General features: G+C 37.2%; 1 protein-coding gene across 20 annotated transcripts in view; it reads left to right on the top strand.

Annotated features, from left to right (window-relative positions):
* fne (found in neurons) overlaps positions 1–9,684 on the top strand; it is a 92,578-nt gene extending 82,894 nt beyond the window's left edge. For 4 of the 20 annotated variants that reach the window (XM_071584068.1, XM_071584073.1, XM_071584063.1 and 1 more), the window contains 5 exons: positions 1,493–1,531; positions 6,042–6,270; positions 6,869–6,910; positions 7,783–7,824; positions 8,402–9,684. In XM_071584068.1, coding sequence (XP_071440169.1) covers positions 1,493–1,531; positions 6,042–6,270; positions 6,869–6,910; positions 7,783–7,824; positions 8,402–8,726 — 677 coding nt within the window. In that variant the 3' untranslated portion in view covers positions 8,727–9,684. Of the gene's footprint in view, positions 1–1,492; positions 1,532–6,041; positions 6,298–6,868; positions 6,911–7,782; positions 7,825–8,401 lie in introns of all 20 variants that reach the window. The other 16 variants (XM_071584076.1, XM_071584069.1, XM_071584082.1 and 13 more) reach the window with 11 other exon arrangements.
* The last annotated feature ends 4,750 nt before the right edge of the window (positions 9,685–14,434 follow it).

Raw genomic sequence — 14,434 nt, 5'->3', positions numbered from 1 at the left:
TTAAATATTTATTGGTTTTCAATGGTTTATGCTGTTTCTTCTTCGTTATAGAAGCGTCTTAGCAAGCAGGCATCCGCTCTTCATGTAATGCATACATTTAAAAGGGTAATTTGTTATGTCATAATGTGTAAGATTGCACATCATTGATTTTTTGTAATAGGAAATTGTTATCGAAGACCTCATTTTAATTGTCACACAGGTGGCAAGTAGCTTATATCATTCAGCTGATTCATTTTATTTTCTTGGTTAACTTTTGGTTTTAAGACGCCAATGTTCCATGTTTTATTTTCTTTGACTGATGAAACGAGCAGTGCCGTTTACCGAAGTGTACGAAGACAATTAATTTCTCTGATTAAGTGACTAAAAAGCTGTTTTTTGTTATTAGAAAAATACACGGTAGCAAAAAGTTTTGGTTCATCCAGTGAATGAATTCATCTACCCGTCTTCATTCAATTGCACTATATACCAGGAAAGTTAAATGTTGATCATAATAAACTTTGATTAATTAGTATATACGAAACGGTTTTTGAACTTTGGAATTTCGGAAATAACATAATTTGATAAAAGTTTTCATGGAGTGGATGGTTCCTAAGATATAAATTTCCACACAAATGCTCTGTCGACTGCCCAATTTTGCCATAGAACAGCTGCCTGCAGTCATGTTCTTGCGCGTTGGAGGACGGGAAAGAAACGTAGCTGCCATGCTCGGTATCTTTACCTTTGTGCTATCATTTCAAATGCTTATAAATTTCGCGAAGCGGTTGTAAGTGATGTGAGCAACAATGCTTCAAAGAAATGTAAGGATTTCTCACTGTCTAGCCGAGTAAATCAATTGCACGGTGAAACATTTGAGATGGAATGAGCCGCTTCAAGGAGGCTTTCCTATCTGCATATATCCACTAATATTTTGTTCACATTCATATATTCCGGGCAGAAATTATCCTTTCATTTTTTATCACTTTCTCATTTCTTCTGTATGCCTCGACCGGCTGGAGGGGGTATTCCTAGTCATTTGAGACTGGAATTTATTATTTGTCAGCCCCAGTGCTTTCATTATCCGCAATGGTTCACGAGCACTATTCCCATAGCATTATGTAGATGAACGTAATATTAAATTGACAAAGAATACAGTTGGTTAAAAATCATGGAAACGGGTGCTTTTGTAGGAGAGAGTGCCTATGTCCACTTGCCACTAACACTTATCCACTCTAAAAGTAATGAATTAAGCCCACTAGGGTCTTATTCTTTCACGAGAAAATTACCATTAATACTTGAAGATGTGATCTTTAGTGTGAATTATTCTTTTACGTAAAAAACATTTTTTGCTGAAAAAACTAAAGTCGGCTGAGAGATAGACGCTTAATTTTATATTTTTCAATGTGATGCGTCATTGATGAATACGTTTTCAAGTTTTATATGGTTTTAATCTTTGTAACCTCAGCGGAGTTTTTTGTAGGATATGTTGTGTACTTTGCGTTTTCTCTTCCCATAGTCCGCCATTTTGTCAGTGGAGCTGCAGACAGTGTACCCTGTACGTGAGTGAATCTGTTTGTTTTTACCATTGGGCTCTGCCTTACTCTAGAATAGTGGTCTTCAACTCACTGGCTATAACACTAAATCATGCGGAATATGTTGGAATGCCTCCTTCTCTGAATTCTAGAAAGATTAATATCATGCTCTCCAAAGTTTAAACAAATCATTGGAGACCACTGCTCTATGAACTAACACATGTAAATATAGGCTGTCTTACCACTCAGAGCTTAATAAAATACGGACTCTAGTGCACGCATTTCAAATTTTGTTTTAGAGTCTATAGTTAGATGTAGTACTTCTAAGAATATTTTATGTAATCTAACACCGATTAGTGTCAACTAGATCATATCAGGTGTTTCGTAAAGTTTAATGAATGCGAACAGAGTTATAGAAAATGGAAAGTTCGGATTTTGCTCAAGTCTCTGAGGTGGCATAAGAAACTTCAGCACTTATCTGCCTTTGAGTTCGTTGCAAGCGTTGGTGGGGCATAATTTGCATATAAATATTCACATGGCATTCATTTGATTTTTTTCAACATTAATCACGGATTTAATATTGATTGAGCATAATTCAATAAGTATTCGTTCATTGGGACACAATTTTTCTGAGAGGGAAGCAGTTTAAAACGGATAAGCAAAAGAGAAATGGTCGAAGTGAAGGTATCCGCAACTACTTTGTCCTTTGTATGCGTCGTTGAAAAGGTAATTTAAACTTGGGTGCACATGAGGTGGAGAACGAATGAAAACCACGGGTATTCCAATCAATTCTGTTGTGCTTGCAACAGTAAATAAATGCACAATAATGTTTCATTCTGCCATCTCAAAACGTTTGATTGAATTGAGAGGTGTTATCAATATTTGCGTATTGAAAAATTCAAATATTTAACATAAATTTATAAACATTTTGTCCCATTTCACTTAATTTCCCGCGAGTCTACTGTATTACTTTCGTTTGTAAAAGTGAAATATTATAACAACGACTAACATTTTTAAGTTATTAAATTAATTCAACAATTTGTTTACTTTTTCGCTTATCCGTCATGCTGTAAATATTCCTTCATGAAATGCTATTTCGTACAAGCTGATAAAATAGAATGATATAGCTATGATGAGGCGGAATGTGCTGTAAGTTTTTAGTTTCGTTGCCAAGTAGTATTTTTGAATGAGGCTAAATAATTATCGTTGCATTTATTTATATTAATAGTTGATTTAATTTCAAAATATATTTATATTATATATTAAATATTTATATACAAGTCTCAGTGGGAGGACATTGTCAGATTGATTAATTTGGTTTCATCATTGGTTCTGCCAAATGGATTGTCCTCCTAAGCTTTGAAATTTAGTCCAAAATTGACTTCGGCTGCAAATCATATCGGTTTATGTTTGCCATATTTATTGTTATGTAAAACTAAGAAATCATTGAAATAATATGTTGTAGCTTGTACTGTGGTTTACTTGATCTGTTCTGACTTGCATGCAAATATATATCTATATATATATATATACATATATTGAGCATTTCCATGGATATTTTGAAATAAATTCGAATGATTTTTGTTACAAAACAAATATGAAAAACTAAGTGAAACGGATTTCACATTGACGTGGACATCAAAGCCGTGGCTATGTTTTTACATATTGAAAATTTATGGTAAATTTGGATACATTCAGTATGGTTAATGGACTCAATGCGTGAATTACAATTTTGGGCAATTTTTATTATGAATATTCTCTCTTAATTTAAGATGATTTTTTAAGAGTGTAGGTTGCTTTTTCCGTTACGTGATTAGTCATTTCCGGTCTATTCATCAAGATAAATTTGCAGTATTTAATCATATAATACTTTCCAATAAGTGTACAGTTATGACCGATGGAATACTTGGTCTTACAAATTGGTCAATCAAAAGTTTGAACCGCGCTATACTGCAATGATTGGCATTAAGACTCGGCTTTAAAGAATGGCAATCCAATGAAATGAAGCTTGAGCTTGGTAGCAGAGATGTGCTACACATAGTTTGTCATTTTATTTGAGGCGGCAGCTTTCGTATTCGTTTTCGTCAGTTGGCCTGATGTATGCGGAATATACTTAGTGCATTGGTCACTTGCATAGTATTGCCGTAGATAGGAGTAGTTTTTAGTTGCCGTCGAAACTGCACTGTGAAAATCCATGGAAAAGCACCATAACGTGCCGAAGTTCTTGTGTGGGTGTTTGCACTTTGGATCGTTCTGTGTATCTGGGCTAAATTGTGCTTCTTAGTGAGACCTCTGTAGCTATGCTTATAATGCATTGAATCATTAATCAGAGCTTTAAATTTGCACTGAGAGTAAATGCCATTTGTGCTGAGAACATCACCGAACTAACATGCCTTTGGCCCCTTTGTATTGCATTAGCGTGGTAAATATTTCCTTTTTTGTCAATTTCTACCCCTGTATTATTATGATATTATTATATTTTGGCATTATATTTCAATATAATATTTATAGTATTTAAGCGCATTTTAATAAATGTTCTGTGCACTGCAGAATGGCTTAACTTTATTTTCTGCATCATTCACAAACTTTAGTTTAAAATAATAAGTTTAATGGAAAAATATTTGGGCATAACAACATTGGGCTGTAATGGGTGTAACAAAGCGTCGAATAGCCAAGAAGGCACATTCAATTTTCTTTATACGAAAAGGAAGACATTTTAAAAATGTTAATCTACAAATGCAAATGTATCCGCCGTCTATACACACATATTATGTGTATTACATGATTCTGGTGTGTATGACAATATTCAACTTTCCACGTGCATTCAAAAGAAATTTATTACGTGTATTTAGTGCTCGCGGGTTAGTCAGGTCGATATGCTCCGTAGCAGTATAAGATGTCTAAATTAAATATTTATCATGTGTGTTTACTTTGTGAAACTATTACAAATTAAATTTGGTCAAAGAAATGGCTGTTTATTTCTTCTATCCATCGTAGTCATTTCCGGGAAACAACGGCACGGGAAATTATGCCATAACTCTCGGCCCGGATAAAGGGCCGCCTCATTAATTTTATTCGAAAAGCGAGAAAATAGAAATTCACATCCGTAGCTGTAAAGATATTATTAGGGGCAACGGTTCGGTGTTTATCTATGTATCCTTGAAAAATAATTCTCCTCGTTTGCGTAATGCTCTTTTTAAATGTCACTTAAATATTTTTTTGTTGGGGCCATTTTCAGTAGCCCTCAAATAGATGAATATTTGTCCAATTCAAAGAAAATGTTCACGGCCCAATATGGGTGTTATTTACGTTGAAGATGAGGCAATTAAATATAGCGTGTATAGCATGAGCATGCAATTTCGGATGGAAATGTCTTTATCCGAAAGGGGGGGCGTTATTCCCTCGGATGAGAGTGAGTCAAGCTAATCGAAGATAAACGAGTTAAATAGCTTAAGATGCTGATTTATTTTCGACATGGAAACATCTTTCTGCATATATTGGGGCTACTTAAGAGTGTTCATGGTTATTTGCAAATATTGAATGGTTGTATTGGCGTTCTGTTTTTGAGAAGCGTCAGTTACGATGGCCATACACGCTCAATGCGATGCGCAAACGAATTGGTCATGAGGTTTCTCTGCACTCGGTTCTCCTAGCGATGTCCGCCCACTCTCTGGGCAATTTTCGTCGCCGCCGCAGTGCATATGGTCCACGATTCCCAACCCTGCCATCGGACCCCCGATCGCGAGAGTTCTGTTGTGGTCTACCCTGGATTTTCCCAGCGGGAATGTGGAAAACGAAAAAAAGTAAAGATGGCGGATGACAATCGGACGAGGGGGTACACCACAATCTGCATAGAATAGCGTGTTCAATTTGCAAAATAATTCTGCTACCTTTACGAGGTTAATAACTTGCCCCAAGTAGCTCCAATTACGATACAGTCGATAATATAACGAATTTAATTTCAGTTTGACTAGTTGAAATACGTGATGGCATGAGTAACGCCAATCCTCTAACGTTCATTTCAATGGGTGGTGGAAGCTCATTCGGTCAGTTCGGGGGCGCATGGGGCATGCTGTCTCGTGGGAGCGAGACGTGCTTAAAGCCGTAGATCGAGTCGGCGAGGTCGCGTTTCAATGTCGCAAATGGCGTGTTTTAGCGAGGGCAAATGGCGGAGGTAGGTATCTCGGCAGGTGAGGGAGGGAGGGAGGAGAGACGGAAAGAGATGCGATGGAGGCGTCGGCAGGCGTCGGTGGCGACGGCGGCCCGTGTTTGTGCGGCGCGTGTTCGGGGCGGGGGCGGGGGGCGGTGGGCGGGGTCGCGGAGGGTCGAGTGCCCCCAGCCGCGCAAGATGCCTCTTCAGGGGCGCGTTGGGGGGGGGAGCGGCGGCAAGGGGCGCTCCGGGTGCGCCCTCGCCGTGGTGTGTTGTCTGCCGCCGCCCCCCCTTCCCGCCGTCCCCGGAGAGGGTATCCCGTGGCCCCGGGCGGCGCTCTCCCTCCGCCCCCCCGTTGTGTAATCCTTGCCGTTCATTTGCAGGTCTGTCCAAAGGTGTCGGCTTCATAAGATTTGATCAGCGGATCGAGGCTGAGCGGGCCATACAAGAGCTCAATGGCACCATTCCCAAAGGCTCGACCGAGCCGATAACAGTGAAATTCGCAAACAATCCCAGCAACAACAACAAGGCAATCCCTCCGCTGGCGGCCTACTTGACGCCCCAGGCCAGGCGATTTGGGGGACCGATACACCATCCGACGGGGCGCTTCAGGTACATTCCACTGTCACCACTATCCAGGTACTTGACTTTCCCAGTTGAATATGATTTGTAATCGTTTAATATCATTAGCTTATCACGATGATTTTCCTTTGAACGTTTTCGTTTTTGATGCATCACCACATTTGGTTCAGTTTATTTTTTTATGATATGTTCAGTTGATTTGTATTTCGTTGGTAGTTCACATGAATGGTGTGCTTCATCTCATTCAATTGCCCCGTTTTCGTGGAAAGGTATGAATAATGCACAGGGGGTACTTTTCTTGTCATTGGCAGGCAACATGTTTTACGAAGTTAATAGCAGTGTAATAGTTTAGTAATATTGTATAAAACATACCCCTTAACACACACCTTTTTAGGACAGTTTGTGTAACATTTATTTGTAAATCCTTTTAAAAATTCACTGTGGGAAAGTTGAGAAACTTTTAAAATAAAGCTATAAAAATAATTAGATAGCGACTGAAAATAACATCGTAGAATCCCAAGTGACATGGGAAGCAGTTTTTTCGGACAGTTATAAAAAGCTCTGTAGAGTAGTTATCTCAAAATATCACCTTATTGTATTTGCTATATTGGCCTGCCTTTCCACCAAGCAGCCCTTACGGACTGCCGCTGTGGCCAGACGCGAGAGACTGGTAAGTAACTGTTATACGCCTCAAAACGCACCGTGGGAAGTTTAGAGCTTAACGATGGTGTTTCCGTTGTGGCTGCATGTTGTAGACTGTGGGTCTTGAAGCCTACCTTTCAATTTTTGGAAGGCTAATGAGGCTTAACAATACTTTCCCCTATTTCTTTTCAGTGATAACGATCATGGAGGTAATTTCAAGGTTATTTGTTTTTTTTAATTATTTGCTTCAATAGAATTTCAATACCTTCATCCTACTGTTTGCCTGCTGCCCATATCATAGCATGGTGTCAGTCTGCTTTTGTTATATGTAAGCTTTGAAAACTTAGATGTTTTTCTCATAGAAACCTGCTAGGTCTTCACCTGTTCTTATGTTAATGACTTTTATTCATTTCAAACTGGGGAAATAAATATTTGTCTGAACACTGGTGTACAGTTTTCCTATTTTATATGTGTAATAATTTTATTATAGTAAAACATATTAAAATTTTCTTTTGAAGATCATCTTGTTTAAAATTCCATAAAAGTTTTTCTGATAAAGCTTAGGCTAGCAAAAATAATTTGTTTCACTCTGATTTTTAAAATATAACATGAAAATCCATAAGTGTACCTCATAACATTCATTATTAAGCATATATGTGGCTGCCAAATTTGCAGTTTTTTTGATTTTTTTTGTTTTATGCAGTATAAATAAATTAAATTTTATGCATTCATAGTTGTATCTTTCAAATAAACCCAAATTCATAGTTATTTTTCTGGCTTTTCATGTTCTGGGATCAATTCATGTGAATTCTTGTTTAATTTAACGTGTACCTTCTCAGCTTCACATTTGATCAACTTGCAGTTTAATTTTCTTATGTTTGTTTCTGTACTTTGTTTTAGCACTGGCAAGACCATGCTAGCCATAAACAAAGGCTTACAGAGGTCAGTATTACAGAATTTTTACAATCATTCTTATTTTATTTGTTGTTTTTGTTTAGTCATAAGTGACCAAAGCATGTTACGATTTCGTTTTGTCTCCTTTGTTAAACGTGTAGAGCACTAGTATCTTTTTTTTCTTAGTGGCAGATTTATGTTTTATGATTATAATACACATACATCAACACACACTGTGCTTCATTACTTGTATCGCCTCTGAAAGACATCATCATTATTTCATGAAATTTCAAAAGAGAACTATCAAGGGTGTTCTGGCCAGTGGTTCAATGTGGCCAATGAGCTATGTATAACTCAGTTGTCCAAATGAGTAAAATATCAATTAATAGGCAGCATGTGTCTAAAGTATAAAAACACATGTGTGTATATTTTGTATAGATACTTGAAGCATATACATAATATATATATGTGTGTTACTTGATATATTTGTTAAAGTAAATGTGTTGTACTTCTATTGAAAACATGCTTTCCATATCACTTAACTAAAGTAAAACTGATGCTTAAATGACAGCACAGTAGTGGTGAGGGAGTTGATTCCCTTCATGTAGGTGGTTTTGCATTCTAGGTATTCCCCATTGGCTGGAGATCTCCTGGCTAACTCGATGCTGCCAGGGAACGCCATGAATGGGTCGGGCTGGTGTATCTTCGTGTACAACCTTGCTCCCGAGACAGAAGAGAATGTCTTGTGGCAGCTGTTTGGCCCCTTTGGTGCTGTGCAGAGTGTGAAAGTCATTCGGGACCTGCAAACCAACAAGTGCAAAGGCTTTGGCTTTGTCACAATGACAAATTATGATGAAGCTGTAGTCGCTATTCAGTCCTTGAATGGCTACACACTGGGCAATCGCGTATTGCAAGTTTCATTCAAAACAAATAAGAGCAAAACCACGTAAGAGTAATTGGAAAGAAACTGTGTTAACCGCCATATTGGCTGGTGCATTTCTGTGACCATGCTGCTAGTCAGACTTGAGGATGTTCTGAAGGGTGGGTTTGTCTCAACTTCATTAACTGTACTTACAACGTGAAATTTCTTGGGTGCATGTAATGCATTCCAAGTATCAAAGTCCATTAAATGTTAATATCAATTCCTAAATTTCCGGTTTGTAAGTGCAGGAAAGGATGCTCATTCAGCTTGAATGTTACTCGGAGACAAATGCAACCTTCAGAGAAGGTTTATCTTTTCAAATGTATTGTGGTATTCGTACCTATTTAATTTATGTACTTTAAACTGACAGCCAAATTATTGACCTAGTCAAGGCTAGTGCAAGTCATGTGTTTCCTGGAGAAACCTGGGGCATTTTTGGGTACCAGTTAATTTTATTCTGGTATCAGTAATGAAGTTCTTAATTATTCTTTTGTTGTTCCATTGCTAGTCATGGGGTATTGCTAGTCTATGTTGAGGTAGCTGTGGCACTTAGTCCATCACAAACCAAAGAGTTGTGCTGGGAAAATGTTGAAAAGAAATTAGTTTGTAAATTATTACAAAATATATTTATCTTGCAGCTGACACCGCTACATCAACTAATATCATTTGCACAGTATGGTGCATATATTTAAAGTTAAATGTTTTTTCGTTCACTCTTACTTTAGTTACTTAAAGTATTTCAATATTTTTCTTTATGTAGGATAGGTCTAATCACTTAACATTGTATGTTATTAACAATCATTATATTATTTTATTAAAGCCATAAGTTATGGCCATGATGTAGTTTTGTAAACACAGCTTTACAAATATTGTCATTTTCTTTCATTTACTTGCATGATTATTTTATGTTCTGGATTAGTAAAACTCTGTTTTATTTTGGCAACCTATATGGAGGCATTAAAGGCTGATTTTTTCAGTACTCTTGACACATTTTTTTTCTTTTGCAAATTTTTGTTATGTTACAACCCAGTTTTCCACAACCCACTAACACTAGTTCGTCAAGATGGGATTTGAAATTTGAGGCTGTCATGAGCCTCTCTTGTTATCATTAGTGTCAGTAGTATTTTACTCTTCTATGTAATTTTATTTTTTGTGGATCTTAATACTTGTTTCGCATCTCAGGCATTGTTTTATCTTCATTTTGGTTTTATTTGCTTTTCAAATTTGGGGAACCACATGGACTTGCACAAAACAATAAATAATATTAATATAAATATGAAAAGAAATCAGGTAACCTATCAATATGCTGCCCAACATGATATGTCAACTTCCATGAAAGAAATTTATTTTTGTAAGAACACTTATCAAATTTAACCAATGCATTCCTAGTGGGCAAAAAGGTTTTAAAGACAGTCTTATGGAAAAAGTTTGAAGAAATTTGGATATATCGCGAATGAGAGTTTATATCTCTTCGTATTCTCAAAGTATGTAGTTTCAGGTAGTGACCCTTTTGAGTAGGAGTTTCTGAGGAGGCTTGTCTGTAAGACAGAGAGAGGGAGATTTATGCTCTTCCACTCTATCCAATTTTCTGCGGTGCAAATACACATTGGCAGATGTCATATAGTTGGTAGTGTATGTAATCAGGACTCATGCAATATGTCAGGATTTTTGAATACAAAATTTTGATGGACTTTATCTTTCATGGTCACAATTGTAAAGATTAAAAAGAAAATGTATATATTATACTTTGCCTGAGATTAGGAAAGAGATAGTGAAACCTTTTTGATAAAAACTTTATCATGCTGTTGAGGATAAGAGTTACCTACAAAAGAGTAGATTATAAATGAAGTTCAGTAAACTCCATGCACTTTTTCAGTGTTAATCGCCCCTTCATGAATCAACGAAGAATGTTGTACATTTAGTGTTACTTGTGAACATTCCTTAATAAATTTCTCACAATTTGGCCCTTTATATAGTTAATGCCAAGATAAATGCTTATCATGTGAGATCTATTATAGTTGCAGCAAACTATGTCGGATTTCTGAAGAAGCCAAGAGTCATTTATAATGTGGTAACTTGATTATGCAGCCTATGTAGCATTTTTGCCCCCTGTAGAGACTGCAATGCCACCTTAGAATAAAGAAGTGGAATATTTTGTATGATACTCGAAACAATGGTGCATACATCTGTAAATTCTATAGAAACTGTACAGAAATCAATTTCAGAGAGGACAAATGAAATACTTAACCTCTGTGTTGGCTCATTGATGTGATGCTAACACATAGTGATTCTTATAAATAGGGCCAAAGTATATTTTGGGTTGTGGATAATAGTTTTGAAAACTGCTTCTGCATTTATCAATATTGTGATTGATGCCTGTTCTACTTTTACAGTATAAAATAACTTTTGAAGCTTTATAGAACTCACTCACCTACTTAACGGATGCAATTTCGCCAAAATGGTATTGACTATATGTGGAAAATATGAGTTGACTTAAGTCATTTTTCTCATTCACTGTTTAAATTTGGCTTGATTATGCATTGAAATACTCTTTCTTAAGCATTATTATCCTTTTATCCTCAAGCAAGACCGGTCAATTGCAGTCCCTGAAAGTATTGGATGACTGAGTGAAACAGATGGAGTCTTTGTCTGACTATTAATTTTGATTAGCCGAGGACTCTGAGAATTCTAAGCACAAATACTATGTTGGTTGACAATTTGTTGGGTCAGGGAAGACTGCAGAATAATTGGAGCCATGAAGAGAGAAGGCTTTGTAGAAATGACTTAAAAAGGCCTAATATAAAGAAGTAGTGAGTTATGGTTGTTGTGAGAAGTAGAAACGGCTGCACTTGAAGGATCTTGCTGATTTCCTAGTACTTGTATTCATCTTTGTGTGGTGTAGTTCTAGGTTGTAAACATTTCATTTAATGAGGACCAGACTCCTTTGACTCCTCATTTTTCCAGCACTGGGCCAACACATTAAAGACTAAGCCCTGTGCAGGACTGAACTTTTTGTGACTAAGCATTCCATGAACTTTTATAGAGAAAGGGGGTTTCTGTAATGCAGTACCTCAAAACTGTAATTGATGCAATAACTTATGAAGTTCTTAAGGTGTAGCTCTAGTTTGAGTAAAAATCCATCAAACATAGGCACTGATAATTGATCTGGTAATATATAGTGGTTGTTAATCCCATTACTATCCCCAGAGACTATATATAGAGTGGTTTTATGTATGAAACAACTTGAAACGTATTACCAGATCAAATATGCACCAGTATCCTATATTTTATTCCCATCTCACTGAAGTAACAAAAATGTAAATTTTATGGAACTCATTTTAGTATTTTGTGAAATCTTTGTTACTTCACTTGTGAGTGGCCATTCTGGTTACATAATCCCCCTCCCAATCCACCCAAAGCTATTAGTTGTAGTCCTTCTCTCCTTGCATAGTACCATGGGCTGACAGGCAATGCTTGAGCACAAGGAAATTTGAAACAAAAAGTGAGTTTGGTCTGTTAAGTAATTTATCTATGATAAACTTTACTGTTCTACAGTAGGAGCTATCCTGTGTCTTTATTGCTTATGTCTAGTGTCACATTGCATTTAGGTGTATGTATTTGATGGGTTGTATTTATACAATGAAATTATTCACTACTTAAATGATTTTTCATCTAGTTGTAGGTTATATGGGTAGTTCAGGAAATCGTTCTGAGTGTCAGGTGCCATATTTCTAGTTTGAGTCTCTTAGCAAGTTAAGGAGAAGTATCCATACTAGAGGACTTTTTCTTAGTTGTCTTTGTGTTCACTGTAAGTTGACTGTGTCACATGGGTTGGACTTTGGTTATAGTTTCAGTTCCAGAAGATAAAGCTTTGAAGAGGCACAAGGGGCTTTGATTTTAAATGCTATCTATAATGTTTAAAGATTGCTAACTAGAATGGCCAAATTCTACCCCATTTCATTTAACATTATCTTGTTACGTGTATTGAACTAGTCAATTTAGTTTTTGTTTTAGAGTACTTTTGTGCATTGCTTTGTTTCAAGTACAAGCTATGCCGCAGCCATTTCATCCCAAGGATATCTTGTCAGCAGCGATAAGAATGTGGTATTGAAAAGAAAAGTGTAAAGGCAAGTTTCCGTGGAAGATTGGGTAGTCTGTTGCAAATCTCTTTTTGTCTCATGCAAAAGATTTTTCTCCAAACTGCCAAAAAGTCTTGAAGATGCAGACTGTTGTTGTCGTTTCCCTGACATAGTTTGGTTGTATTGCAATATTTGTACTTTTCCATGTTGAGAACTCAATACAATAAATTATTGGAAAATAGTCTTTATCAGTCAGCAGTTTACTGATTTGTTTCAAATTTAATTTCTAGAAATCGCAAAATTCCATCCTTGGTTATTCCTGCGGTATAGCATTTAACATTTTCTTACTAGTCCTTTAAATAACCCTTACCCACTAGATTTTGTGTTTCATTTTGTTAATTTTGGCCTTGAAATAAATAAAATTGGGCTACAAATAGTTTAGTAAAAGCAATCGAATTTTCAAAATTTATCGATATATTAGGCCATGCGGCTAGCTAATTTAGGAAACGTTTATGCCACCATACAATGTACTTTTTTACATTTAAGTATTTTTGGAACTTTAAATGTCATCTGTGCAATCAATTAACAATTGTGAAACACTTTTACAACTGACCGCACAATATTTAGTTTGTCCAAGTCAAACAACCCATAAAGTTTAAAATTTTCGATGTTTTATATCTGTCAAAAATAGTGCTCTAAATTAATATTGAAATAATCCGAATGTTGTTCGATTCCAAATGGATGCATGTTTGTATTTTATCATATACATGTAAATTTCATTACTGGCCTCACCAATGTGAAACGAGCAAGCCACCAAGTGTGATGCTGGCTAGAGAAGCCCTATGAGGAATGGCCTCAGTCGTACAGCGGGGAGAAAGACTAGTTCCAGCCACGTGTTGTGCCAGTGTGTGTATGTATTATCGGTTGTGCAAGTCGATGGTGACGAAATGGCACGCTCAACTAATAACACGTTGGAAAGGGGGCTGTCTCCACCATACGAGTGGGCGTCAAGAAGTGAGAGCTGAAAGTGGAATGACCGCTCGAAGAGAAACAATTATGATCAGAGAAATTCTCCCTGAAATCATGGGAAGTTTGATAAAAATTGTGTCTGGCCACTTTTTTAAGCATCATCCCCCATCCCCATGTTAACTTGAGCATACGTAGGGTGGACATATTCCGTGTTAGCACTAAACTGTGCATTGCATCGTGCCATTTAGGAAAGCTATATTTTGTGCGCCTGAATTATTGGATTAATTCCATATTTTTTATTATTTTTTTGAGCGATCGACTCGTCCGCGCACATAAAGAGCCTCACATATTCAGGCCTTCTGAGTGCTCCCAAAAGAGCGGGGAAACCACCCTTCGCCTCCTCTGAAAACAACCTCCGCCTCAGGTGGGCGAAGAATCCGCGAACGGCAAGGGTGGGACGGCGGGGCGAGGAGGCGCACTCACTCACTTCTATGGCATCGCCACATTCCGCAGAGGACGCCGATCGGCCGCTGGCCGAGACTGCTCGGCCTAGAGCACAGGTGCGCGGCTGGCCATTGACCCAGCCTCTGTCGCATCCGACGTCTCTGATGAAAATCTCCCGGCGGAAGCATAAAAAATGAAAAAAATTCTGAAAACTCGAAGAAAAAGAAAACGTGATCATGTCTTA

Source organism: Hetaerina americana, unplaced genomic scaffold, assembly GCF_022747635.1.
Source record: "Hetaerina americana unplaced genomic scaffold, ioHetAmer1.1.p SCAF_16, whole genome shotgun sequence".
NCBI lineage: Eukaryota > Metazoa > Arthropoda > Insecta > Odonata > Calopterygidae > Hetaerina > Hetaerina americana.
Note: the sequence above shows the minus strand (reverse complement) of the source record. Positions and strands in the feature narration are given on the sequence as shown.